General features: G+C 37.0%; 1 protein-coding gene across 3 annotated transcripts; it reads right to left on the bottom strand.

Moving 5' to 3' along the window:
- Positions 1-1,159: 1,159 nt before the first annotated feature.
- Positions 1,160-27,230, bottom strand: LOC149560227 (uncharacterized). Of its 3 annotated transcripts, none has more exons than XM_089824553.1 (5): positions 26,587-27,230; positions 25,523-26,462; positions 2,239-2,341; positions 1,853-2,064; positions 1,160-1,770 (listed from the first exon to the last, which is right to left on the bottom strand). In XM_089824553.1, the coding sequence occupies exons 1-5, from the start codon at positions 26,627-26,629 to the stop codon at positions 1,509-1,511; spliced, it is 1,560 nt and encodes a 519-aa protein (XP_089680679.1). In that variant the 5' UTR covers positions 26,630-27,230; the 3' UTR covers positions 1,160-1,508. The 3 variants fall into 3 exon arrangements, with proteins under 3 accessions (XP_089680679.1, XP_089680680.1, XP_089680678.1); XM_089824554.1 differs by having other exon boundaries at positions 26,559-27,229; XM_089824552.1 differs by having other exon boundaries at positions 25,523-27,226.

Here is a 27,230-nt window from a genome sequence, read left to right as displayed (position 1 = left end):
TCCTTTACAATGAGACAATACCTATATTTGTCTTTTAAATAGAAATGGGTCATGCTGTTTTTTTGTCATGAAAATAGTAGAACGAGGATGTCAACCCAATACAAATACAGGCCAAATAGGTCAATTGCAACTAACTGGTCAAGAATAGACCACTGGCAGCAAAGGCCATCACAGACCACTTACAACACACTAACAGGACAGCTAGTTGTGTTGTTAGGAGGAAAAAGGTACTCTCGTTTTCTTTTCTTTTTTAAGTTGCGCCTTTCATTTTCAAAAATATTACAAGTCTCCTCCCAAAGTGACCGACCATACGGACTTAAGCTAAACTTATATTGAAATCAATATCTGATAATAATGATTTATCGAGGATTACATATTGATCTTGTCTAATTTGGCTAAAAATTCTTGCTGAAAGGAATTGTGATTGTAACAACTTTTAGCAACAGTTGTTTAAATAATAAATTGTTTTTTTTGTTGGGGGTGAGGAGGGGGGGATGGGGAGGGTGCTGGGGGAGGGGGAGAGGATGCTGTATATCAGAACCTAGAATATCAGTTTTAAACAGAATGAGGAAAAAAACCTACAAAATGGTTGTTTTAAAAAGCTAAATTTGGCATAGCAATCCATTCAGTGATCATCTTTGCATTTAGAATAGGCACTGCTAGTGTTGAATACCACACCAATATATTAAGAAGGCAGTGGAGGAAAGACAAACCTCTTCCTACATGTCTCCCATTCCTAATGATCAGTCATGTTCATCCAGATAAACGACCTGTAGTTTGTGAATAAAATGGATAAACAATATCCATATAATTGGTAATAAAGTCAATCTTTAATTCAAAATCAAAGCTTACTGTTCACTTGTGCATATGTTACCTTCACTGGTTTTCATTAATCTACTCAGAAAGAACTTTGTAGCACCCACAATAATCCATCATATGATGAGATCTAAGAATACGAGGACTAAGAATATTCAATTTAAACAGAGTTTAGGGGTTCTTTGAATAAGAGCTCTCTCCAGTGCTCTTAATCAATTTGAGCCAATAGAGTTGGCATTCTCATTGTAGTTTGAATGTGTGATGAATTTCACCATGAGTCTGATGTTTATGCGACTAAATGCACCCAGAAAGTATAGTGTATAACAATAGGCAAGTGTTCTCGTTAAGTGTTGCCAAAAGAAAAAATTATATTTAACAAAATGCCTCCCAGCTGAATTTCACCAATAAAAGTTCATGCAACTCATTGACATTTACTACCATTCTTTGTGATGATATTCAGCAATATCACAATGAAGAAAATGATCATGAGTGCTATAACACCATGACAGAATGAAATTATTTATATGGTGGGTTTTGGAAAAATATGATTCACATTATATGATGTCTAGAAAGATCATATCATCCTCAGACTAAATTTGTTAACGAAGACAGACATTCGTTGCCCAAGACATAAGATGATTATGCCCATACAATTCTCATAGCAGCCTGAAAACTGGACCTTGCAAATGTACTTACTGACTGACAACCTGAGAACATACTTCAAGGAAATTGTGTAATTGTTCAGTATAGATATGGGGGAAACTTCGGAAATGGTCAACATGTGGTGTGACCTTCATGTCATAGGCTATGACATTTCTCCCTGATTTCTTCTGTTCCTTGATAAAAGATTCAACTGATTCTGCTGGTATTACTGTGTCTGCACTGCTATATATATACAATTGCGGACAAGGTGGCTGATTCTTGGAGAGAATAGAGGTGACTTCAGCCAGCCTCCTACACAAGCAAATATCTTGTATTAGGAAGATTTTATTGTAAGGTATTCCATTAGCACCATTGATCCATAACAAGAACTCACCTTTCAACATAAGGAAGCTTAAGTAAAACCGAGAAGAATTTCTCTAATATTGCTAAAAATGCCACTTCACTGAAAGGTGTACCATTCTGTTCGGTTGACTTTATAACATTTGGATCAATTTTTGCTGAGTTTTCAACATCATTCTCACTTGTCAAATGCATAAGACGATTAGGCTTCTTCAACAATGCAGCTGAAAATCCTAATGCCCAAACCTGGAGTTCAAAGTAGAGTTAGTTCACCTATACAATCTTAACAGAGAAGATTAAAATCTGATCATCCTTGATCACATGTTAATCTCTATTTGACAGAAAAATCTATGACAAAATGACACATTCCATGACCTCAGAGATGTCTGCTTTGGGAAAATCAAAGTTCAATGATCAAACCTGAGGGTTTGGCTCTGGCTCTGGAGCTGAGTCAATAACACAGCCTTTGATCTTATCATAGAAATCACCCAGCATCAGAAATTTTTCCAATATAACACCATACCTGTTCTTTCATAAGTCAGAAAAGCAAAAAAGAAGCTGAAAAGTAATTATCCTTACAGCCATGTAATGTCAAGTTAATCAAAGTTGTATCTGAAATTCCAACTATTTCAGATATACGCTAAGATATTAAACCTGGCAGTAATGAAAACATAGGAAAATCTTATCCTATCCAGAGAATAAACCATATTGTTTGGGGGAGTGATTATCTACTTTCCCACATGACAAATCGAAACATGCTTAAATAAAAGAAGACTTACCAGTCCCAGAATATTTCCAGGTCTGATATAACTTACTGCAGAGAGGAAGCCCCATTCTGTTGTTTGCTGTAGTAGGTAGCCTATAGATTAACCACCATACTTAACAGTCTACAGAAGATATAAACTATAAATTAACAGAGGATTTTTAAAAGGACTTGCGAGTCAACAAAGCTGCCCATAAACCTGTCCTATGTCTGTAAGCAAGTTTGAATTTGCCAGAAAACAGCACAATTAAATTTCCAAAGTAAGCATTTTAAAAATGCCTGGAAATATCTTAAAACCTAAAGTGAAAGGCATGCCAAAATCTAATCTCTTGAAATAATTTTCACTTTACATGTGTCTGGCAAAATCCAAGAAGCACGGTCAAATTGGATCATAAAATATCCTTGTTATTGATTTTATGCTGGCAGCAGCAAAATCGTATCTCAACTGTATTTTGCAAACACCAGTATCAATAACCGGTGTAGTGGTATCCATCAAGATAAAACTGGACTTTCATTGAATCAATCATCAATGTTTTTTAATAAAAACACCAATTTTGTTAAAAAGCCAAACAACTTTCATGGACAAAATCAAGCAACTAAACCGGACACCTTGAGAATCCAGTTGAGAGACTCCCTCCAAGCATTAAGGGTTCAATTCCTGAACTGATGTAGATAGCCTTGTTTGGGTATGCATTCAGGTTCTTTTTGGAGCAGTACAGAGAACAATTCATAATCCTCAGCTGCAAAGAAAGATAGAGACAATTGAACCTGTTGGGGATTGCCCTGGTTATCCCAGGATTTGATATGGGAACCATTTGCAAGCACATTGGATACACAGTGTTGAAGCTGGGTACCAGGCTACACTATAGCACAGTGGATAGATGCAAGCATAGAGTGCACCAACCCCATCGTAAACCTTTCACTATGCCTCTTTTACATGACCAGACCCACCAAGTCCTACACTCCTGCCAATGATTACTGTGTGGTACTTGCCACACCGTATTTGTGCCTGCTCTTTGCCGAAACAATTTCCAGGCTTTCCCATCAATCAAACCCATGCTATCTCAATTTGCAAACACATTGGATACACTGTTGAAGCTGGGTACCAGGCTACACTATAGCACAGTGGATAGATGCATTGCAAACATGAGTGCACCAACCCCATTGTGAACCTTTCACTGTGCCTGTTTTACATGACCAGACCAACCAAGTCCTACACTCCTGCCAATGATTACTGTGTGGTACTTGCCACACAGTATTTGTGCCTGCTCTTTGCCGAAGCAATTTCCAGGCTTTCCCATCAATCAAACCCATGCTATCTCACTTCCCTTCTGGCTGCAATCACCTCTTTTTCCATGAATATTGACCAACACATAGGCATGTTATTACAAATTCCTGCATTGTTTGCTAGGTTCATTGCTTTTCGGCGCTTCAAGATTTGAACCCTTGACCTTAGGAAAATAAAATAGATGTAGAGGCATACATAATGTTGTTTTCTAATCTTACCTTTTGGTCTAGGCCAGCAGTTCTTATGCCTCCAGAATCCCTCCAAGCACTGGTATTTTTTATCAGCCCAGTATTTTGCTTCCTTTTGCATTCCCAGCATCTTTTGAAAACTTTCATTTTATTTGAGATCTTTTAAGTTCTTTAACATTTCAGAGATTTTTTCTTTTTATTTTCTAATATGCATCAAAGTGTTTGATAGAGGTTTTTAATAAGTAGACATATTCTGAACTGAGCCTCTGATTCCGATGTAGTTAGAAGCTCAGTGTTAGAGCATTCCAGTAGTGCATAAGAAGTAAAAGGTAAGTTTTAGTCCATGCTTGATATCTTGGCAATTATACCAGAGGTCAATAATAGTTGTAGGTACAGAAGAGTAGCTTTGATGCCAAGGAGAAATAGAATATAATTCATTTTTTCTTAAATCCAATGCATGGGCACTGAGAGCTCATAGAATTTATTGACAGCCCTGACAAGATTTTCATCTTTAAAACTAACTTGGTAAGTTTACTCTGTGTTTTCCTTCCTCAATTTATTATTTTTTATTTTCATCATTTTTTGTGTAATTCTATTGTAATATTTTCAAAAAAAGTCAGGACCGAATTTGGAAAAATAGATTTGTTACTTAGCCAACCTGCTGAATTCTTGGGTCATTTTTGCAGATGTATCTCTTCAATGTTATATCAAAATTTGCATGTCTCACTATTTGTTAAAAACAGATTTAGTAATATAAATTGTATTTTAACATCATTTTGGACTGCATCATTTTGAACATTGTGTTGGTAATCATAATATTAAATTTTCAATATAAAACAAATTTCAGAATTGACATTCATGATAATATTCACATAAATGTTCAACGCATCATTGCAATGTTTTTTAATTTACTACTTAATTTTAGTAGTTTACTTAGTATGCCAGAATTTCATTTGGAATTCTTATCCTTGCATCTTTCTATAACTAATTTTTCAAGTACTATAAAAATATTTGGACCACTCCCCACATGTCTCGCAACCACTATCCCCTTGCCATCCCCAAACATAAGCCCTTGGTCCCCAACCCCAAAACTTGTTCCCCTATCTCCCTATCGAGGAAATCCGTGTAACTATTCTAAATCAGTTTGAAAACTCGGACTTGGCATAGACTTGGCAAGCCCAAAATAGGACTTAGGTCGGAGACTCGGCAAAGAACTTGGCTAGTTCGGCTAGTACTCAGCATAGAAGAAAATTGTAGTTTTAAAAAAAAATGAAATTAATGCATTTAGAGGGCATAAGAGCCATAATTCGGACATTACATGTCATATGATCTTCAAACACTCAATATTTGAAATTTCATCATTATATACTCACAGTTTCAAACTTCCAAACATATACCATCACCATAAGTTTATAAATGTTGATAAGTAGGAGATAATTTCCACAGCAAGTCAAATTGTGACATTGCTATCAGGATTTAACTGTGTGATTTTTTGAGTCAAACTCATTGACTCATGTTTCATGAGTAGTGATTCAACATGAATCCATCTCTCATGAGAATAATTGGAACACTTAGCAAATGGGGTTGCAAGCTTTGGGTTTAACCATGGAGGAAACTCCGAAGTTAAGCGTGCTCAGGCTGGAGTAGTACTGGGATGGGTGACCTCCCGGGAAGTCCCGGTGCTTCACCCCTGTAAGCATCACCTAGATCCAATGAGTGCTAAGTGTTCCATTTATTCTCATGAGAGATGGATTCATGTTGAATCACTACTCATGAAACATGGGTCAATGAGTTTGACTCAAAAAATCACACAGTTAAATCCTGATAGCAATTGTCACAATTTATGAATGTTTACAAAATTACTTATAACTAGCATTTGCACCAAAAGGAGGTGCAATGGTTACACCAAAAGAAATTTATATAATTGGCATGCTATTAAACTATATTGAGAAATACTAAACAATCAGGAATGATGTTTTTTTCATAGTGTTGAATGCATATTAATAAGTAAGTTGAGGAGATGATTGGTTTGAATTTACAGGCTCTTATTTCAAATAAAGTTTTTGCAAGCGGTCTTTTCCTTTTTACCTTGGAATTGTATATGGGTTGTTTTGCATTTTGGAGTATCTCTTGAAGGCTAAGTTGCTGATACGGGTTCTGGTTCGGGTACGGGTACAAGGTTTGGGTACGGGTACGGCAATTTTTTCTCCCTTGTGGGTTCAGGTTTGTCTGTATATGTATGCTAGAACATCGAAGTTACAAATGTAAAAGAAAAGTGGTACTCATAAATCAATAATGGCCAACAAAGTTATAAATAAAATAATTGTATCACTGATATAGTTTCAAAGTAAATGCATTAGCAATTGACATCAATCCGAACATGATCAACAAACATAACTATTGGCTGGTTTTTACAAAAATCTATGAACATTCATGTCCTTAGATCTACAAATAAAATAAAGTCAAACCCTGACCTTAAAATGAATCGAAGTACATTGCTGTTCACTACTGTCATAAACTAAGGGCATTACATAAAAACAATTTTAGATTGAATAATATTACCAAGCTGTTGCAAGAGAGTATTTAAAGCTGACAGAAAGAACATGCTAACGAACAAATCAGAAATACATACATAAACTGACCTACCACCCTGGGGTACATCCTAGGTGCCAAGGTTCACTCTAGGCCCTTCATAGAAGGACCCACAAAGAACCCAAGAAGTACCCAGGAAGAAACAGTACCAAAACTGTACCAGTACCAGGACCCAGGCCTAAACAGCAGAACCCGGTAACTAAGATTCAAGTAAACATTTGTTGAGTGCAAAGGTTGCTTAGTGACTAGACTCTAGACATGGCTGGAAATGTCAAGCCCTGCCTCTCCATTCTGCCAATGTCAATTATTGCTTTATGTAGTGTCAACCCTTGGAATTTTTTAGTGCTACTTCTAACTCTATTGAAATTACATAGCTTGGAGTTTCCACATCACAAAAAATGCTTCCACCTTGCCTAGGGGATTTTTTGCATTTGTAAATTGCAGTGCAATGTCATGTAACTTTTGAGGTATTACAATCTGATCTCATTCGTTGTTTTCATCAAACTCATGCTTACCAAGCATATCAAGTTCATCTACATTCAAACTCATGCGTATCGATTTGTAAGTTGTTGGAGTACGTGATTGCCACGTGGATTCTCCTTGAATCTATTTCAAGCAAGGACAAATGAGTAGGCTTCGAATGTAACCGAGTAACACCTATTGAGGGTGAGATAATATCAACAGAAACATTAGGAGGAATTGGTGAAACTTGGCAATTCATTGAAGTCCAGGAAAAGGAAACAAATAAATATCTGTCATGGTTCTGATTGTTATAACTCACGTGATTGTTTCTGGCAAAACTGGTTGTGGCAAAACAACTCAAATACCTCAGTTTTTACTAGAAGATGAATTTGAATCACTTCGTGGGGTGAAGTGCAATATTGTTTGTACACAGTCTTGTTGAATCTCTACTATATCTGTGGCTGCACAGGTTGCTTTTGAAAGAGGTGCTTTGGGGGAAATAGTTGGTAACCAAATTCGGCTTGACGAAAAGAAATCAGCACGTACTCGCTTGTTATTTTGCACTAGTGGGGTTCTTCTTAGATGGCTGGCACATTGATCAAATACTGATGCTGTTACTCATGTACCAGTGGATGAAATCCAAGAAAGAAGCTACAGGAGGCTTAAATCATCCATCTTCAGCCGTTGACCCAGCCTTGTCTCCAAAATTCGGCAACCAACTTTTACAAAGCTTGGTGTATTATCTCATTACTGAGAACTGTTCTGAGAAGCATTATGAATATTGCATACCGCCTGTGAGACACCTGATAATTCACTTGGGAGTGTGAAAGAATACTGTGATTTGTCTGATAGAGCAAGCAATTCGCAATTAATTGATTCTAAATGTTGCAGACATATATTTAAATGTGTTAATTATGTATCTGTCTGATTTGAATCTGAACTATAAAGTGTCTGCGAGCAAAATTCTGAGTAACAGTTCTTCCTGGCAGTGCACTATAACCACCCCTCACATTTAACTTCAAAGTGTCTCAGAAAAACTTTGGCTAATTCCCCTTTTAGTAATGGTGAGCATCATATTGGTTTAGAATATCTCAAAGGGCTTTTATCTGTTTGACTAAATCACCAAGCTACTGCTGGTAGAAGGAAACTGGTCGAATTTGGGACCGAGACTATTCATCAGATAATTCCACAAATTTGTGGCTGCTGGATATATGCTGGGGCGGAATTATTTCCAATACCAAAACTATTACCTGGTGTCGTTTCACAATGAAGGAGGACTTCTATGACAATTTTTCTACAGTGAGCAGTGATAACGGGATACGAGAACAAACATGCAAATTGTTTGACATAATTCCAGAGTATTTGAGTAGAAGGATAGAGGGTGAAGCTTGCAGCAAAAGACTTGTCTATCTGAAGGTTGAACTGTGGTGTTGCTGCAGCAATCTTCTGGCATTGTGTGTCCACTAACTGTTTGACAGAATTATTTGAGCAAAGTGGAAAGTTTTGGTTGGAGCCAAGCCCGGAATATTAGTTGGGAAAAATGCCTAATCAAGAGAAGATTACGAAGAACCTTGCTCAAATTAAACAACAGTTAACCCATAATTTCCAATCTGATATAAGAGCTGATATACATAACATTTATGATGAATATAACAAATTTCCAGCACGAGTTCAAAGTGATTTGTTTTTTTTTATTATATGAACTTCCATCCAAAACTTCAAAACAAGACACATATGGCAAAAAAGAAGTATTTTGAATTGGTCCAATATCTCCTTGCGAAAGACAAGTGCAAAAATTTGTATGAGGAGTTTTCAGCAGACCAAAATCATCTAATAGATAATCTTGAAAAAGAAGGGCAAGTAACTACCATTGATTTGCACCCTTCCCGTGATCATGTAGAAGATGTTACACAAGGTACAAGTTTCTACGTTGGTGATTTGGAGGTTAGCTTTGACAATCATGTTGATAATGCCGGTTGCACTCGAAGTAATAGCATGTTGGAGTCTTTGTATGATGAGCCTTTATATACAAACAATAACATAGCAACACTTTTGCCTTTGCATGCAAATCAAAGGAACAAGGCAATGGAGGCCTATGATTTTGAGAGGTGTGATGAATCATATGTTTCTTATACACATGATATAAATTTAGAGGAACAAGCCACGATGGCACTGTAAGACGATGACTTGCTTCACCATGACAATAATGAGATGCATCCCTTCAAAAACCAGTGGAAGGTTAGTGAAGACATGGTTGTAGCATCTTTGGTACATTATGATAGCACTCACAGAATGGTTGAGGATCTCTATAGGAAGGCTCAAAAGGGAGTGGAAGGAGATTGGCTTGCTGCTGATTTGTAGGTAGTCAAAACAGCCCTTGAATCTATGAAATCAAATTATTTATGCTTGCTTTCCGACAGGGATTATATTCTTAAGGTTCCTAGAATATATGTTGATTAGTTAAGTAAAGGAAATAAAGAGATTATGAAGCTCAACAAGGAGCTTAAGTAGGCTCATAAGGCATTGGATGATACACAAATTGCTTTTCAAAAAGCAAAAAATCAGATTAAGATCACAAGTCATTTTCGAGAGCATGAGAATAAAGAGAGGCATGAGCTTTTCCAAGAAGTAATTAATGAACTTGATAGCACTCAGCAGACTTATGACTTGGACAGTTGTCCCAAAAGACCAAGTACCAAAACTTCGGATCACATTCAACTTGTAGACAACCTTTTGTTTGAAGTAGATGCTGATTTGATAATGGAGAACCCGCTATTCGAGCCCGATGATGGTGCCCTCATTGATTTTGGTCAGGAGTTCAAGATTGACAATTGTTGCAACCAAGAGGTTGCTATCTTGATAGAGGGACATAACGTTGATTACAAATCAGCCTGGGACAGCGATGTGATGAGCAGTTTAGCTACAGTGCAAACAGTGAGAGGGGCAGCATTGTGGCAATTGAGCAACTAGAGTACTCCACCCACTATGGGCACAAAGCAACAATATAGTACAGATAGTTGGGGAGATGGATGGCCCTTTTGTTTGTGGGATCCAGGAGTAACTTTCCCATGGTTTGCAATGTTTCCAGGAGTTGGTTGGCACAATGTTGACTTCCCGCGATTATTTGACCACAGTGGTGCTTGTGATCTCAATTGGAGTAAGATTCTCAATTGGATTGGGGATATTCTTGTATACGACGGTAGCACGCATCAGGTTGTTCTGGTTAAACATGCACATGGGATGGTTTGGGATCCAAGTGTTGACCATATGTATTTATGGCATTTTGAGGATTTTGTTGTAGTTCTACACATTTTGAGACTAGATGCAATGATGACTAGAGTTGTATGGCCTACAGATGTAGCGATACTTCATAGATTAACATGGGATCCAAAGATCTGGTTGATGGAAAAGTTGCATTTTGACACCTTGCTTCGCAGTGTGGCAAGATTTGTTTTCAAATTGGGCTCCAGAGCTACCTATAGATTCATATGCGATCCTAGTACTGATTGCTTGAGGACAAGCAATCTCAAAGAGGGAAGATTTGTAATGTCCCCTTTTTGGGACATTGGAAAATTTAAAGACATTCATATGATATTGAAATTGACTATGAAAGCATGGATTAAAATTATAAAAGGTCAATTTAGTATTATAAAGTGGGTTAAAAGTGACAAGGAGAGATAAGACCAAAAGACAAGAAGGGACTCGAAGAGTCACAACTTTGGGGATTAAAAGGGAAAGAGACTCATTCATTCGAGGTTGGGTTTTACGATTCAGATTTCAGTTTCTCTCTTGTGAGAGTTATTTAGAAAGCTTCAACTTTCATCCGGTGGGAGGACGAAAACCCTCATGCCGGGAGACAATGGACACAAACCCATTGTCCGTGGAGACGTCACATCAAGTGTCTCACATACGCTTACAGGTTCTTTCTTAATATTCCAATTTGACTATAAATCTATGTTTAAGATTGAATCTTCATTGTATTGCTGATGTATAATGCAATAGCATATTTCAAGGGATTTTATGAGAATCTATTCTTTTATATTATTGGTTTATAATGCAACTTCGTATGTTTATGTTCTAAATATTTTTATGGGGAAGAAATTGGGTAAATATCCATTTAGGGATATTTCAATGGCTCTTATTTGAGGGCCCCATTTGTGAAAACAATTGCCATTCATTCAACTCTTATGCTCCCCATATGTTGGTGTCATTATCACTATCTTCATCTAAGGTTATTTCCTTTTCAATGGCAAGCTTAAAGTGTCATACTTGTTAATTTCATTCATTTTCTTTCAGTTTGTAATTATTGAACCTTGGTTAAGCTTATTTCACTCTCTATGGTATGAAAATGCTTATATAAGAGCATCTCACTCCAACAAAATATTTCAAACTAATTTGAGACCTCATCTAAGATGTTGGAGAACTTTGGATGAACTTTCATAATGGCTTTATCTTTTCTCTCTTTCCATTTGCATTAATTACAATTCACAAAGTAGGTATAAGATCTTGCAAATTCTAGCAGTGCTATTGTATCCAATTCTAGGGGTAGGGGTTGTTTATTATACATCTATATGTAGGTAGATTGTTGTCATCTTTCGTCTGTTATCTCTTCCCTCTCTTTCTGATTCTTATTCTTATCCATCTTCTTCACATTCTCCTTCTCCTCATTTTCCTCCTCCATCATCACCTTCTTTATCTTCCTTTTCTTTTGCACCTTCGTCCTTTGCTTCTCCTCCTCTCTTTTTTCCTTCCTTCGCTTCTCCTCCTCCTCCATCTTCTTCTTCATGTTCTGCTTCTTCTCCTTTTTTTAATTCTTCTCCTTCTCCTTCTTCTTCCCCTTCCCCTTCTCCTACCTCCTCGTCCTTTTCTTCTCAACTTTTTCCTTTTTGGTCTTCTCCAGTTCTTCTTCTTTTTATCCCCCGCCTCCTTCACCAACACCATCACCCCCCCTGCACCCCCTACCCCTCCTCCTCCTTTTCCTTTGTCTCCTTCTCCTCTTTCTCCTTTGTCTCCTTTTCCTTGTTTGTCTTTTCCTTTTGTTCCATCTTCTTCTTCTTTTGTGCATGGGAAAATGCATTTTAGTAAAGTGGTTTTATTCTAAATTTATTGTGTAACATCTTTTATTTTAATAAGGATAACTTAGTATTTTGTCTACGCATTTAACAATATCGCAATTTGACTTTGAAACAAGATATAACGTTCCCTTCCTAATTTGCGTATAATTTTCCCTGGAATCACAATTGCAACCAATTAGGATTAGGGCTAGATTTTCCCAAGTAAATTGTCTCTTTACATAATGTGATTCTGGATTTGAATCCTACAAATTTGCAATCATAAAGCAAGAAACATATATATATATATATATATATATATATATATATATATATATATATATATAAATTGCTACATTTATATAATATTGATAATAATATACAACTACATTAGGGTCTAGAGGAAGAAAATGATAGGTCCGCCCAAAGCCATTTCTACACTGAGCTCAAGAGTGGATGTCTACTAGAGGCCTTACTTTCCTTGCCAATATTGCATCCTCCTAAAGACAAGTGCCATCATTGTAGAGTTTGGCAGAGGTCTTAAGGGGTTTCCTCGGTTCTATGCAAGTGCCCTCATGTCCCAAGGAGCTAGTTATATGGTCAACTCTAGGGTAGCCTACTTACATAACCCTCTTATAACCCTCCTCTTACACCCCAGGCTTTTCCTACAAGATGGGCTCCAGACAGTCAGGCATATCATATATTCTATAATATACATGTCAGCATTATCTATTATGCATAATGCAACACATATATATATACCACAATTGGCTGAGATAGGCAGATCTTATATAATATCAGACGGCTGTATTCTGCCTGATCTGAGATTAACTCTTGATGTATTTGCGGTTAGAACTCCATAAGCTGATCTTAGTCTATTTGCTTTGTATTAAATGCTTCAATCCTGATTGATCTTCCTTGATGTTAAAAAACTTGCTTGCTGATTGTATTTCAATCTGTAGGATGTATCTTCTGCTGATTGTACTTGAGTGATTAGATGGTGTTTCCTCTTTCTTGATCGTTCCCCTTCAGATCAATAACACGTTCTGATTTAGTTCTGCTCGTTGTAGTGCAATTGCCGAGGCTCGTCAATATTCTGACCGGGGAATGATGCTCAATTGATACCAGATTGTCGTATTAGACTATGAGCTTGTTTATTGCACAAATGTTCTCATCAAATTCTTTTGTATGCTGCTCTCTTTTGATCTGTCATCCTTTTTGCCCCTTTCTAGATGAAGCCTCCACTTGATTTTATACCCCATATAGTAGAAAAGTAATACCCTTTTATTTCAGAAGAGGTGCACCTTTTCAACAGATTGTTACTGTTCAAGGGCCAACTCTTCAAGGGGTCTTGTGATGACTTGCAAAAGTGTAAGGGCCATTAATCATCACAACCACCAGCACTATTTGGAGATTAGGGAGACAATCAAACATTACGAGAACTCAAAAATTCAAAAAACTGAGCTGAAATATTTGTGGTGAGCTCATGTGGAAAATGTTTTGAGTTTCATTAAATCCATTATAAGTATGATTAGATTAAGATATACTGATATAGATCAACCATGTTTAAGTAAAACATATGATGGTATGGACTTCACGGTTGAAAACACTAAGACCATAGCAAATGACAAGGAGTGTGACTTTGAACAAAAACATTTTTCAACAAGCCCAAAACATCATTGTTCACCATGTTTAAATAACCATATAAACATCCCTTAGTTGATACATACTATAAAATTCCAACCGTTTAGGGAAGAAAAACAATATTTTACCATCATTATTTTTTATATGATAACATAAACCATACCTTTCCATTTAAATTCTGAAATCCAATCCCATTTATTTCAAAGCTTGTTCAATAGGGAGACAATCAAACATTACGAGAACTAAAAAATTCAAAAAACTGAGCTGAAATATTTGTGGTGAGCTCATGTGGAAAATGTTTTGAGTTTCATTAAATCCATTATAAGTATGATTAGATATACTGATATAGATCAACCATGTTTAAGTAAAACATTTGATGGTATGGACTTCACGGTTGAAAACACTGAGACCATAGCAAAAGACAAGGAGTGTGACTTTGAACAAAAACATTTTTCAACAAGCCCAAAACATCATTGTTCACCATGTTTAAATAACCATATAAACATCCCTTGGTTGATACATACTATAAAATTCCAACCGTTTAGGGAAGAAAAAAAATATTTTACCATCATTATTTTTTATATGATAACATAAACCATACCTTTCCATTTAAATTCTGAAATCCAATCCTATTTATTTCAAAGCTTGTTCAATAGTTCCTCATAGGACATGGGGAACTTAAATGGTTCAAAATGCTGGTAAAACGATCCCTCTACAGCCATGCCCAGTTAAAATATGTTTACAAAATTACATATAATGATATGTCCAAATGAGAAAGACAACCAACTAAAATCTACATCTTCCTCTTTCCTCTCCTAATGTAGCTCAATTTTTGAGGCCTTGAACTTACTCAGCCTTTTTATGACTTTGATTTCAAATTCTTGTCCTTTTCAAACCCTAATTCACAACTCAAACCTATGTTGAGCAGATAGAAATGACTAAATAATTTTTAAAAAAGGAGCTTTTAATCTGTTTTTGCTGTTTTCAGACAGCGTCAAAAGCCTTTCATCAGGACTCACGAGTCCAAGGAAAGACTTATTGACCCCTTTGTTAAATCTCACCTCTCAAGTCCCATGGTGAGTTAACAAGCCACGCACCTCCCAACTTTCTGTCCTAGAGACCTTCGAGCAAAGCTTCAAGATCACAAAGAAAAGACTCCAAATAAAATTTCAATCTGTAGAGTGCCTTCAAAATTCCCTTACTCCCCCTTTTATAATAGCCTTTTCCCTTTTTTGAGAGAAATGCTTTATTTCATGCCCCTTCAAAAAGAAAGTTTATGGTATATTTTAAAGTTGACATTGTAATAAAGTCATCTTATTAATTAAGTGACTTTTCATACTACATTATTTATTTAAGTCACTTTTAATTAAATTAATTAAAATAAAGTCATCCTTTTAATAGTTGCACAAGTAGCAGAGTTGGTTAGGGTTGTGGGTTTACTCCCCATTGGTCTCAAGTTTGACTGTGCTCCCAGATTCAAGAGGTAAGAGAGCTTGTCACGGAGGATGTCACCCGTGGGAGGATTAGTTTCACCCTAGCTTTGATACAGGCTCTTGGGCATTAGGCTAGGTCGCGGGGATACCCCCCACATATAAAAAAATCATCCTTTCAATATATAATTTATTTGGACAACTTTATAATAATTAATTTAACTTATTTATTTCACCAAAATTTGGACAATATCATTATCCCTTCCCAAAGATTGCTTGCCCTCAAGCAATATGCACTTGCATACTGACACCAAATGCATGAATCCCATGTCAACCTTGGGAACACTACTCCGCCAATTTGTTGCGCTACTCTAATAATAACATTACCATGCCCAGAATAGTGAAGCAACTCATCACATATGCTTTGAATCCTCTTTACATCTTCTATGCTATATGATACACAAAATCTGCCCTCTTACCAGTTGCATCATCAACCCATGTCTTATGACTATCTACCCAACATTAGGTGATCTCATAACATTGTCCTTTCTATAGTTATGGGCTGCATTTTCTTGAGGATAAAGAGATATATCACTCTTGTTATAACAATCAACAGTGTTGTCAGGCATTTGTGTCATGTCTTCAATTTTTACAAGCACTTCTTCATTGAAAACTTCATACTCAACACTTGTAGACTCCTCCACATTAGTTAGTTAATGTGTAATGGCTACAAGCTCATGAGAATGAGAAAGTACACTATTGCTGTCCTAAATCGGAATTCTGACCTCTTTCTTTTTCTGGAATCCACCAAATTTTTAGTTGACACATTTTCTCCCCAAGTGATTTAAGGTGGTGGTGTCTCAAATAAATCGTATCCAAATGGTGTCACAAGGCTGCAAGGAATTTCTTTGTGACATTCTTCAATTCTTTCATCAACTCAATGCAACTTTTATACCTCTAAAATTGTTGCATTGCATCATTGTTGGTAAACAGATTTGTTACTGTAAAATTATCTTCAAAACTGACCTTATTTGCCCTGTGAATAGTGACAACTGTGCCAACAGTTGGAGAGACTGCAAGTGATCACTATCAACTTACAATTTTCCTCTACGTTTGAGAGGGGCAGCTCCCTCGTATGATATGGGTATTTGGGGTTTTTGTGTACTTTTCCCCTGAAAGCACAAAAGGAGAGAAAACAAAACTGAAAGAAGGTATGAATACGAACTCTGATAATAGACATACGACTACTAACCAAGATTCACAAAAGATGACAACTTACAAAGGGTTTGGAGAATAAAATATAATGATGGTGTAAAGAAATACATTCATTCCATGGTATTTAGTGGCAACTGTGACAACAATCATAGAATTGGCTGCTATAGAGGGTTAAACTTCTTTGTCTTTCCTCTTTTTGGGCTGTCCAAATGAGGTTTTCTAAGAGCTTATGAGAAGTGTCTATCCTTGATAATGCTTGAGCTATTTTATTATCCATTACCACCAAATGGTCCTGCAAATCTTCCCACACTAAAGGTTTTTGCTCCATGTTTCCAAAAAGTCCTTGAATGCCATGTTCTGATTTTTCTTCATGTCTATGAATTGTGTCATCATTGGAATCAACTAAGATGCTAGAAAAGGCATTGTCATCACCCAAAGGATCCATACCATCATTATCCATATCAATCTCATGCCTAACATCATTAGTAGTCATGTCTACCTCTGTTATAAACTCCTCTTATGAACCTTCTTGCAAAGATGATGAAGCTTCATGTGAGTCACTAACTAATGCTTTCCTATTGTCCTCATGAACCAAACCTGCATGTTTATCAAATTCTTTATATAGATTTGTACATACCTCCTTTTATGCTACTGTTTTTAACTTGTAGGTGATTGTTCTTCTCTTTTTCGTATAAAAGTAGGTTTAAGTGGTCTATCTAATTGTAGAAAACTACTATCTTCAAATATAAAGGCCGATTTTTCTTATTAACCGGCACATCCATTCTGAAATAATGTACTTTCTCACCTACCAAAGATGCTAAGGAAAGGATCTGTTGTGAGGTTTTCACACCATCACCCCAAAACTTTGGGGACCCCCCCTTTTTTGGGCAAGCCTTGGCAACTTTTGCGGGTGTTGTAAGTCTTTGTTTCCCTTAGTGAATTTTTGGAGTTGTCCAGAGGTTTTGAATTGGTAATTTTACACCTTGGACGTCTTGGTCTCTAGGAGGGATTTGATTTATTTTCACCTCGTGCTAAACTTGATTTTCTAGAACATGTAATTTTGTCCTTAGGCCAAACAGAATTCAACAACAACATTTCTTTGATGGTTAAAATAATATCTGGTAGGACAAATTTGCAAATTTTGGACTTAGATGGATTTTTGAAAATTTGATATAATTGTATAAGCTTGAGCATTTTCAAAATGAATTTGTGGACTTAGTTGTTTTGGAAATCTAAAAAAAACTTTGATGGTGAAAAAAAAAATTTGATGGTGAAATTGAATTTTGAATGAATTTTTCTTTTTTTATCGGTAAGAGGCCAAAGTCAAGATTAATTATTATGTATTGTGATTAATTATTATTATTTTTTACTAAGTGTGAGTAGATTTGAACTCAAGACCTCTTCAATAAGAGGCTCACAATTTACTGTTGTGTTGTAGGCTCTTGCCTAATTTTGAATGAAATTGAATTTTCAAATAAGGATTTATTTTAATTGCAAATTGAAATTGAATAGCAAAAAATTGAAATTGGATTGAAGTGCAAAATTGGATTAAGGTGATATTAAATTGCCTAGAGGGAGATTTCGAAATTTTAGAAGGAAGTGAAATTGAAATTACAATCATATTTTTGGGCTGAGTGTTTGTAATTTGGAAATTTAATTTGGCCCCTTTTGTGTGTTAAATTCAATGTATTTTAAGGCCTAAGAGGTGTGAAATTCAAGGTAAATTATTGGGTCCACAACGGAGAAGATTCAAAGCTATATTAGAGGCTGCTTGACATTTTTTTTTTCAAATTTCAATTTTAGGGCTTATGGTAATTTTGGATTTGGCTAATTTAAACTCCTTATTTAATTTAATTTCCCTCCAATGCAGGTAGGCCCTATTCAAGGAGGCAAAAGTTTGGTATAAGAAGAGGCTCTTCCTCTTCATTTCTCATTCCAACTTCTTCCATTCTATAGAGCAGAAAATTTGTTTTGAAGGGGAGCATGGTTGATTGTGAGGTCTGATTTTCCAATTTTTGGCAGCAATTTTCCTCCTTCTGGGCAGTGACTTTCTTCATTTGAGAGGCCTTTTTTTTTGTGAGGAGCAGATTTCTTTTCTGCCCTAAGCGAATTTGTTTGGAGGCCTGAATTTGCAGTAGAGGTGCAATTTCAAGGGTAGAATTTTGGAGGTTGGCGATTTTTGCTTGGGGGGATTGCGATTTCTTCCTAGGGCAATGATTTTTTTGCCCTAGCTGGGCAATTTTGAAGGTCTGAAATTGGTTAAAGGGCAGCAAGGTTGTCTTGGAAAGTCTGATTTTTGTAGCGCTGGGTGAATTTCAGAAGGGGGCAGAATTTGCATGAGATCTGATTTTGCATATTGGAAAATTTTCAAGAGAGACAAGGTTGGTGAATTCTGATTTTCACTAAAGATTCATTATTTGCAAGCAAGATTGAATTTTCTGAGACCAGATCTGAACTTGAGGAGGCCCGACTGATGAAAGAAGGCAGATTTAAGATAAGATTCTCATTCATTTTTAGAGATGAAGATTGGTTTTAAAGGCGGATTTTATTCCTTGTTCTTGCTTGGTTCGTATCCCTTATCTTCTTCTTGCACTATTCATCCACCCCTTCAACATCTCCATTGATAAGCTGAACTTGGGAGATATAAGTGTAGATTTCATGCTAGGATATTTGGAGAGGCAGAAATAAGCTAGACCACCCTAGGATTGAAGTTGGGAGACATAAGTGTAGTCCATCCTAAGGTAACGACGAGGCACAAATAAGTGGTAGTCCCACCCCTAGCGATTATAAGTGTAGAGATAGGATTCGGAGAGGAAGAAATAAGCTAGATTCCATCGATAGAAAGAAGTTTGGAGATTGATAAGTGTAGTCCACATCATTTAGTACGAAGAGGCAGAAATAAGTGTTTAGGATGGTGGATCTTAATACAAGCAAGAAGCCAAAGGGAACGAATACCAAAAAAGACAAGAAAGACATGATACCTAAGACCACCTTCCCGAAAGTGAGGCAAATAAGAGATACCAATATCGGCACGGTGAACATGGTACAATTAAAGGATAGATTTAAGGAAGGACAATCCCCCATGGCGAAGAAGATCTACAAGAGCGGAATTGTGCACGCGGCAGCTTTCCCTCCTACCTTGCCTTGTCCGGAATTGGTAATGGAGTGTGCACTCCAGATTGATATTGTGACCAAGTCCATCATTTTTTATGAAGGGAAGAGAGTGTTGGCTAACCTCAGTGGACAAGTGGTCGAAGAAGTATTCAATATTCCTCAGCATAAAGGCATGACGGTGGTAATAATGGATCAAGCAGCTAAGTTCTTTCAGGATAATTAGGATGCCTACTTCGTTCATCTAAAGCAGAATTGGCTACACGAAGGCAAGAAGGGAGTTACCAAGCCGTCAAAGCTCACCAAGTCAAATTTCAAATCAGAGTATGGCAACCTTATTGTGATTCTTGGCCGAATCATGGGCATGGCTCAACATATGCAATTCGAGAACTAGATGTACTATTTTATTGATGAAATTGAAAATGGAAAAGGAAAATTTGATTGGGCTAGAATTATAAGTGAAAATTTAGAGTTGCAACTAAGGACAATACAAATTAAAAAAACAATTCTACATGAGGTCCTACCTTTTCTATTTGATTGCGAGACTATATGAAAATCCTGGACTTAAGGCCTTAAGAGTGATTTGGGGCAATGTTTGGTGCATGAGTGCTATCCACAGCTTCATTTGCACAACACCAAAGCTTATAAGATGTTTTATGATGCCTTTGCCATGAAGACGATAAGGATATTACAAGGGACACCTACTAGGAGGCTCTCATTTGATTCATCCAATTTCCACAGTTCACATATATTAGAGTAGCAGGAAGTACAGTTTGTCCCGAGAGACTTCCAAGGTACCCACCCAATAGATTAGTTTTGATGGAGTTGGCCAGGGAACTGGAGCATTATGACAAGATGATGAAACTTAAAGGTGAGACAGGGATTACCTTCTCATTTGGAATAGGCAATGATACTTGCCCCAATCTTGTCATCTTTGCGGCTGCAGAGGAGTTAGAGCGATATCATCTAGGATGGTATAGAGAAAGACAGGGATTCGATCCTAATGGTCTTATCAAGGCATCTCACAAAAACATATTCAAACATATTTCTACTATAGAAGATTTTTGGGCCAATGCACAGGATGAGGTTCATGTGAGAAAGCTAGCTTTCTCAAGATTGTCAGTGGGCATGATGAGAGCAATCAGATGGAGAGGCCTTGATATTCCCGATCAGCTAGAAGATGATGATAATGTGCTAAGGGAAGATTATGATATGTTGGATGGAACAGAATTGGGTCCAATGGATTGGGATGATCATTGGGATCCTTCCTTAGAGGCAGTTACAAGGACAGTTGATCTACACACTAAGTCATGGTACAATGAGAAGTTAAGGCAATTACAAAGTCGGAAGGTATGCCTTACTTACGAGAAGATGAAACTGGAGGAAGAAGGTCCAACAGAGTCAGTCAGATAGAAAGGTGGGGGCAGTAGCCAACAACAAAGAGCAGTTAAGAGCAAGAAGAGAAATTTGGAGGTTGAGAAAAGTAAAGAACATCAAGAGCCTCCAGCAAAGAGACAGAATGCAGCACAGTCAAAGGAGAGCAAAATTGAGGCTAGAAGCCAAGAGGTTAATACAAGTGGACAAAGGGTCTCAGTAGAGGTGAGCTCTAATTCAGAATCAAGTGGTTACAGTGACAATACCGAATACTCTCCTCTCTCGAAGAACCAACATGGAGATGTATGACAGTCAATAGTGAAGAAGAGGATAGGCCAATTGATATTGAGGAAATAAGCCAGGCGCCTAAGGCTGTTGGTGGTGCTTTGCTAGTCAAACCAAATTCAAATTTGGGGAGATGCACTACACCACTATGGTTAAGATAAATGCTTATGCCAAGAGGCAAGGTGGTGACTGTCCGAACAGTTGAAGATATTCAAGGGTTAGTGCAAAAGGAAGATAGTGAGAAACATAAACAAATTGCAAAAACGATGGCAAAGGTAATTAGAAGGGATGATGATGGTAACCGAAAAGTTCATATTGCTATACCAAAGGTTAGCAAGGCAGTGGATGAGATTGTAGCCCAAGAGTATGAGATAGTAGAGCATAAGTTGGGAAGAATCACGGATGACATGGAATGTGAGGAGATCCAGGAAGGCATGGTTTCAATTGGAGAAAGGTTGAGGAAGGCAAGCGAGAGGGTTGTAAAGTTGGAGGCCAAAAACAAGTATTGGAGAGATTGCCAACATATCCAATAGTTGCGTCAAGTAGCCCTTCTACAAGACAACGGGAGCAACATAGAAGAGATATTGGCTCAGCTTCACGAAATCAAAGATTGGATCAGTGATATAATTCAAGATGGGCGAAATTTCTTGCCTTCCTTTATCTCGACATTCAAGTCATTGGCGGCTATTAGAGTCAAATTTAGAACATTTGAAAGGGAGTGGAAAGATTTCCTTCCAGTCAAGGACTTGGCCATTCCTAGGCTACGGGCAGTTATTGGGCTACCAGAGAGATATTTGGAAAGAACGAAGTTGGTGGATGGAGGAAAGAGTACGGTGGAGTCTTGGCATGTTGCCTTGACCATCAGATTGAGGATACTTGAAGAGATACGAAATGAGATTGCACAGCACAGCCCAGGCTTTGATACTTCCATTTCATCCATGATGAGTGATGTTGGGGTTGCACTTGATTTTGAGGGTATCAATGAGGAGAGCATCAATGAGATAGAGTTTGGATCAAGATTGGATGAGTTGGGGAAGGTTGCCATTAGAAAGAAGCATTTGGGCACCTTTGCCTCCCTCAATGCCTTTATCAGATATGCGAAAGAGTATGAGAAGGATCATGAGAAGACATTGCAAGCAACAAGCAACATGATGAATTCAACTGAGCTCAAGATGAAGCACACGCCTTACCCTCCCATGAAGGAAGTCAACGACAGGCTAGCCAAGTTCATTGCCTTAGCTAAGAAGATGAAAGAAAAGGGTAGAATTATATTAGAGGATCATTTGATGTAAGGCCAAGTGGCAAATTCTCCTCTCTTCTTAGGTAGGATAGGTGTTTGATTCTGATTGGCTACCATTTTGGTGCCTTCTTATTGGTTGCCACTTTTCCTTTTTTCATTGGTCCATTGATGAGGTGGCGTCTTCTCATTGGCCGATGGGGTGGCAACCCTAGTTAGGGTTTCTGGGATTTGATCTGGATCCTTGATTTCGCCTCTTAATCTTAGTCACTCGTTGTAATTTTGAGCCTCTATATAAGGCCATTTTGTTCTCATTTGTAAAGGAGAGTTATGTTGGAGAATTATTACCAAAATACTATCAAAATTGTTCTTTATCCATTGTTGTGGCTTGCATGGTAGATATACATGATCATTTTCGTGTATTGCATGTTTCTTCTCATCTCTCAAATTAAGGTAGGATTTCATTTCATGTTGTTAGAGTAGAAGTAGATGGCTAGTTGTATGATGATGTTAGTGAATGTTGGATAGGGATCTATATGCTAGGCCACTAGCATCCTAGCGGCTTGTTAGGAAGCCTTGTGGGCTAATCTAGTCCGATCGCTCCCAAGTTCTACTTGCATTTCATCTTTCCACTTGTACTTAAAGTTGGGTTGGAAGATAGGTGTTAGTGTGAAAATCCTAAAAGTATCCCTTAGAATCATTGCACCAATGGAGGTAGTGCCGCTGGCAAGCTTTCATTTGGTTGGATCCCCGTCCATTTGCTAATTTCTTCATTCATAGCAGTGGTGGTAGAGCAGTAAGTGATTAGTGGTAGGTGTAGTTGAAAGTGAAAGTGATCAAGGGGAAAAGGAAAAAGTCGGGCAAAGCGAAGTACCACCAAGTTATCTTTGAATGAATAATGTAAGCCCGCCTACATGATTAACCAACAAATCACATTAATATAACTGAGTTAGTATCCACAAGTGTAAGGAACCTTGGGGTTTTTCTCATGTTCTTCATGAGTATTTACTTTTCAAGAGAGGGTTGAGTGTTTGGTACATGTTATGTAGTGGTACAAAACTGACATCAACAGGATCTTCATATGAATGTGGATCATTTCACAACAAACCTAGAGATATATTCATTAGTTCTCTTATCACTGTCCAGTGACAAAACAAAATGCATCTCAATTCCTATGGCAAAAGGCAAAATATGCTCCAGAAGAAAAAACCTAGATCATAAACAACTGGAGCTCAGTCTCTTCCATAAATTTGACATGTGTAAATATGGCAAACAGATTTAAAGATAATATTTGCAGCCAATACAGCACTAAATTTTTGTACTGATGACATAAAACCAATCACAACCTCTTTAAGGCACACCACCCAGATTTACAGTGAAATTGAACAAGTAAAGAGGATTGTTCAATTTACCACATTTTCCATAAAAATTATTTCATGGAGGACATATATAAATTTCTCTTCTATCAATCGATTTGATTGTTTCCAAAATAGAGATATTTTTCTCTTAGATTCTTCTTAAGAAAGCATGATCTTGATCTGCATAAAGAAACTGTTAAAATAAATTTGAAATACACCCAAATGAATATCATCAAGGACATTTTTGAACTTTCTATCACTTCATCCAAATACGACTGCTTACAGGCAAAAAAACTAGGTATGTTTTTCTTCCACAAGCCATAAGGTTCTTTTAGTTAGGCTGTATGTCTGTGACCACTCATTACTGTATATGATAATTTAATTTTTTTAGCTATTTCAAGTACGTTGAAAACTCTCAAAATTCAATAGCTAAATTCTAGTTGCATCACATGCATCCTCCAATATACAAATATGATTTCTTCTGTTGTTCTCAGACCATCAGAATATCCACTTAGAAAGGTAACAAATATGAAGAACGGTTTTAATATGGTGATAATGGATAGGATGTTTGCTGTAACAGAAAACAGACCACCAACAAGGCTAATTACTATTAGCTATAAAGGAGGCACATACACAATCATACAATTAGCATCACCTTTCAATAATTGCTAATCATATATTTCACCTGTATTGTTCAACTTAATATAAAAGAATCTATGTTCAGTCAAATCCTAAAAACTCATAATAAAATCAGTAAATCTTTGCAGAACAACTATATAATGTCCCTTTCTTTGGTAACTTTTGCAACTTGCAATGATTATAAGATACAACTTAACTAACAAACTGAATAATCTGCGATGTAGAAACAGTTAGAAAATCCATTAGAACTAAGTTTAAAAGGACACCACTGCAGAATCCACTGCTAATGCAGATGAGGCACAAAGGTTCACAGAAAATAATACACAAAAGATATGCAGGGACAATGATCAAATTAACTGAAAGACAGGGATTAGAATCAGTATAATTCTACAAACCTAGGGAAAATAAGATTTAGTTACTTGAAATTTGTATGTTGTGCTAATCATTAATATCATGATACAAACATTGAGTACAGAACAGTGATTAATTTTTAAAATAGATCCAATACTAGACCAGCGTCAAAACACATTCTGTTTTATGCAAAATAGCTAGCTTTCCATCTTGTACTAGCAATTGACACCAGAACATATTTTCAAATAAACCAAGTCATCAATTGATCCTCAATAATAAAACTTGAATTTGACTGCAAAATGATAGATTTGTTTATCAAAAAGGTATATGATTTCCTTCAAAAGAGGGCTCCAGCTAGAAGATTAAAAATCTTCACAAACTATTCTGCAAAAAATGAAACCAGTTTCCTTGGTTGGATCAACTTACATGTCTCCCTAATACTATGGTGTCATCGTTGTTTTACTTGTCTCTAGACACTTGTAAGGATGCTAAAAAAATAAACACAATCTAATCCAGAAGCAATTGGAAGATTTTATGATGGATAGTGGAAATCTACTGGCTCTTACTTGTAAGCATACTAAAATTGAATAAAGCAAAAGAAACAACAGAAAAATCTTCTGTAATGTACGTAACTTCAACTGAAATTGTGAATGTTGAGTGCCTGTGTGAATGAAGGCATAAACAGAGTCATGAAAACAAAGGAAAGAGGTACCTACGAGAGCCATCCTGTATTACTGAATATATGAAACATAACATGCCTCTCTCTGCCATCATCCTCGTTTCCAGACATCCAAGAGGCCAATTCCTGAGCCAAATTCTCTATGTGCTGCTCGGCCTTTTCACCCGGTTTGAAACTCAGAAGGTCATTCATTGGGATAATAAAAGTCACAGCATGAATACCTCTGGCATTGTACCAGTCAGCATACTTTTTCAGATGCTTCTGTTGGGCGCCAAGCCAGCCAAGTAAAACAACGGCCATCACGGGTTTCTTGTTAGCTGAAATTTTATTTTCCTTCCTGCCATTGTCATCTCCACTAAACCAACGCCACGTATGTAAACCCTTGCTGTCTGTGGTATAGGGAGAGGACGAAGAAGAAAAAGTGTGGCTTGATGCTGAAGAAGAGAGCAAGGAGGACGAAATCATAGATGACAATATAGAAACCAGAGGACTAAATTTTGTCAAGGACGAAAAATTGTGGCTCTCTAAATGGAAAGAATACAGAATATGCCGTCTAAGGTATGAAGAATTATTTCTTCTAGCCCGAGAGTTAGATAATAAATGCATATGTTTCAACCATTGATATTGATACTGATATTGGCCGATTAAAGAATTTTGATGATTTCTTATAAAAAATGGTGAAATCTGAGAATAAGGAGATAGGAATTGTGAGCATGATGTAACCTTGGAAGCTGGGGTTGAATAGAGGCAAAAGTTAGTTGCCTGAGCACAAAACAAATTTCTTTTGAGAAGAAAAGGGCTACTTTTATGGCAAACAAAAGAAGAGTGTGAGTTTTGGTAGCAAAAACAAGGTGTTTTAGGGCAATGGCAAACCAGCTTCTGATACATAGGATACAGATTGCAGTTGGTGTTTCTTGCGTGAACATTCTGAGAAAAAACAACGGCCTTGTTTGCGCAAGCATTCAACATGGTTTTCGCTGGTGAATCGATGAGGTGAAAGTATTTACGGCCATGCATATCAGCAAAACCAAATGAATTATTAAAATGAAGAATTTGAAAGGAAGAATGAGTACCCATTCTTGAAAATGGCATGGCCCTTACATGCATGGTGTTCTGAATCCAGAGAAATTGCAGCAGAAACCATTGCCGTTCATTGTGCAACTATAATACATTTCTGCAGTCCCAGCATGAAACCTATTTCTGTTACCATTCAAATACAAAAGCACTACCCCATCTGGAGTGTATATCTTAAAGGCCGATGATATTCCGCCAATGTGCGCAAACGTAATATGGAATACATGTTGTTGCTCAGAAACCCAAATGAGTAAAATGCGATTAAGAAGGAAGTTAGTCCAATTTTTCATATGACTTTCTTGGCCATGGAACTGAAAAAATCAAAATGCGAATGGGTTTCATAACGAAGAGGACACTAAAGACTCCTTGTGCCATTAGGAAAGCTCCACTTTGTTAAATTACTTGAAACAGAGTAATGATCAGTAGAGGTAAAAACATTGATGTGGTTGTGGAAAATTTAGGGGTACCGCAGGTGCTAGGTAGATCACAGCCTTAATTGGTTAGGTTACGGAGGTTTTTCCATTTTGTTCGTGTCATGCAATTTGTGTTTGCCCAAAGTTTGGTCATTGATTTACTAGTTCTTAGTCATTCTTCTTTTATTTTCCAGTTTTTATGGGCGAAGTGGGGAGGCGTCAAGTGAAGGTATGAGAAAACTCTTGCGTGGAGTAGAG

This window comes from Cupressus sempervirens, chromosome 4, assembly GCF_028749045.1.
Source record: "Cupressus sempervirens isolate cs-2001-9-10 chromosome 4, ASM2874904v1, whole genome shotgun sequence".
NCBI lineage: Eukaryota > Viridiplantae > Streptophyta > Pinopsida > Cupressales > Cupressaceae > Cupressus > Cupressus sempervirens.
Note: the sequence above shows the minus strand (reverse complement) of the source record. Positions and strands in the feature narration are given on the sequence as shown.

Excerpts from the sequence above, each read along its gene's own strand:
- LOC149560227 (XM_089824552.1), bottom strand. The coding sequence starts at position 26,592 with ATGCATGTAAGGGCCATGCCATTTTCAAGAATGGGTACTCATTCTTCC. Across the intron at positions 2,342-25,522 it reads AGTAATACAGGATGGCTCTC|GTATGGTGTTATATTGGAAA; the intron begins GTAGGTACCTCT and ends ATGAAAGAACAG. Across the intron at positions 1,771-1,852 it reads AAGCTTCCTTATGTTGAAAG|GAGGCTGGCTGAAGTCACCT; the intron begins GTGAGTTCTTGT and ends TTGCTTGTGTAG.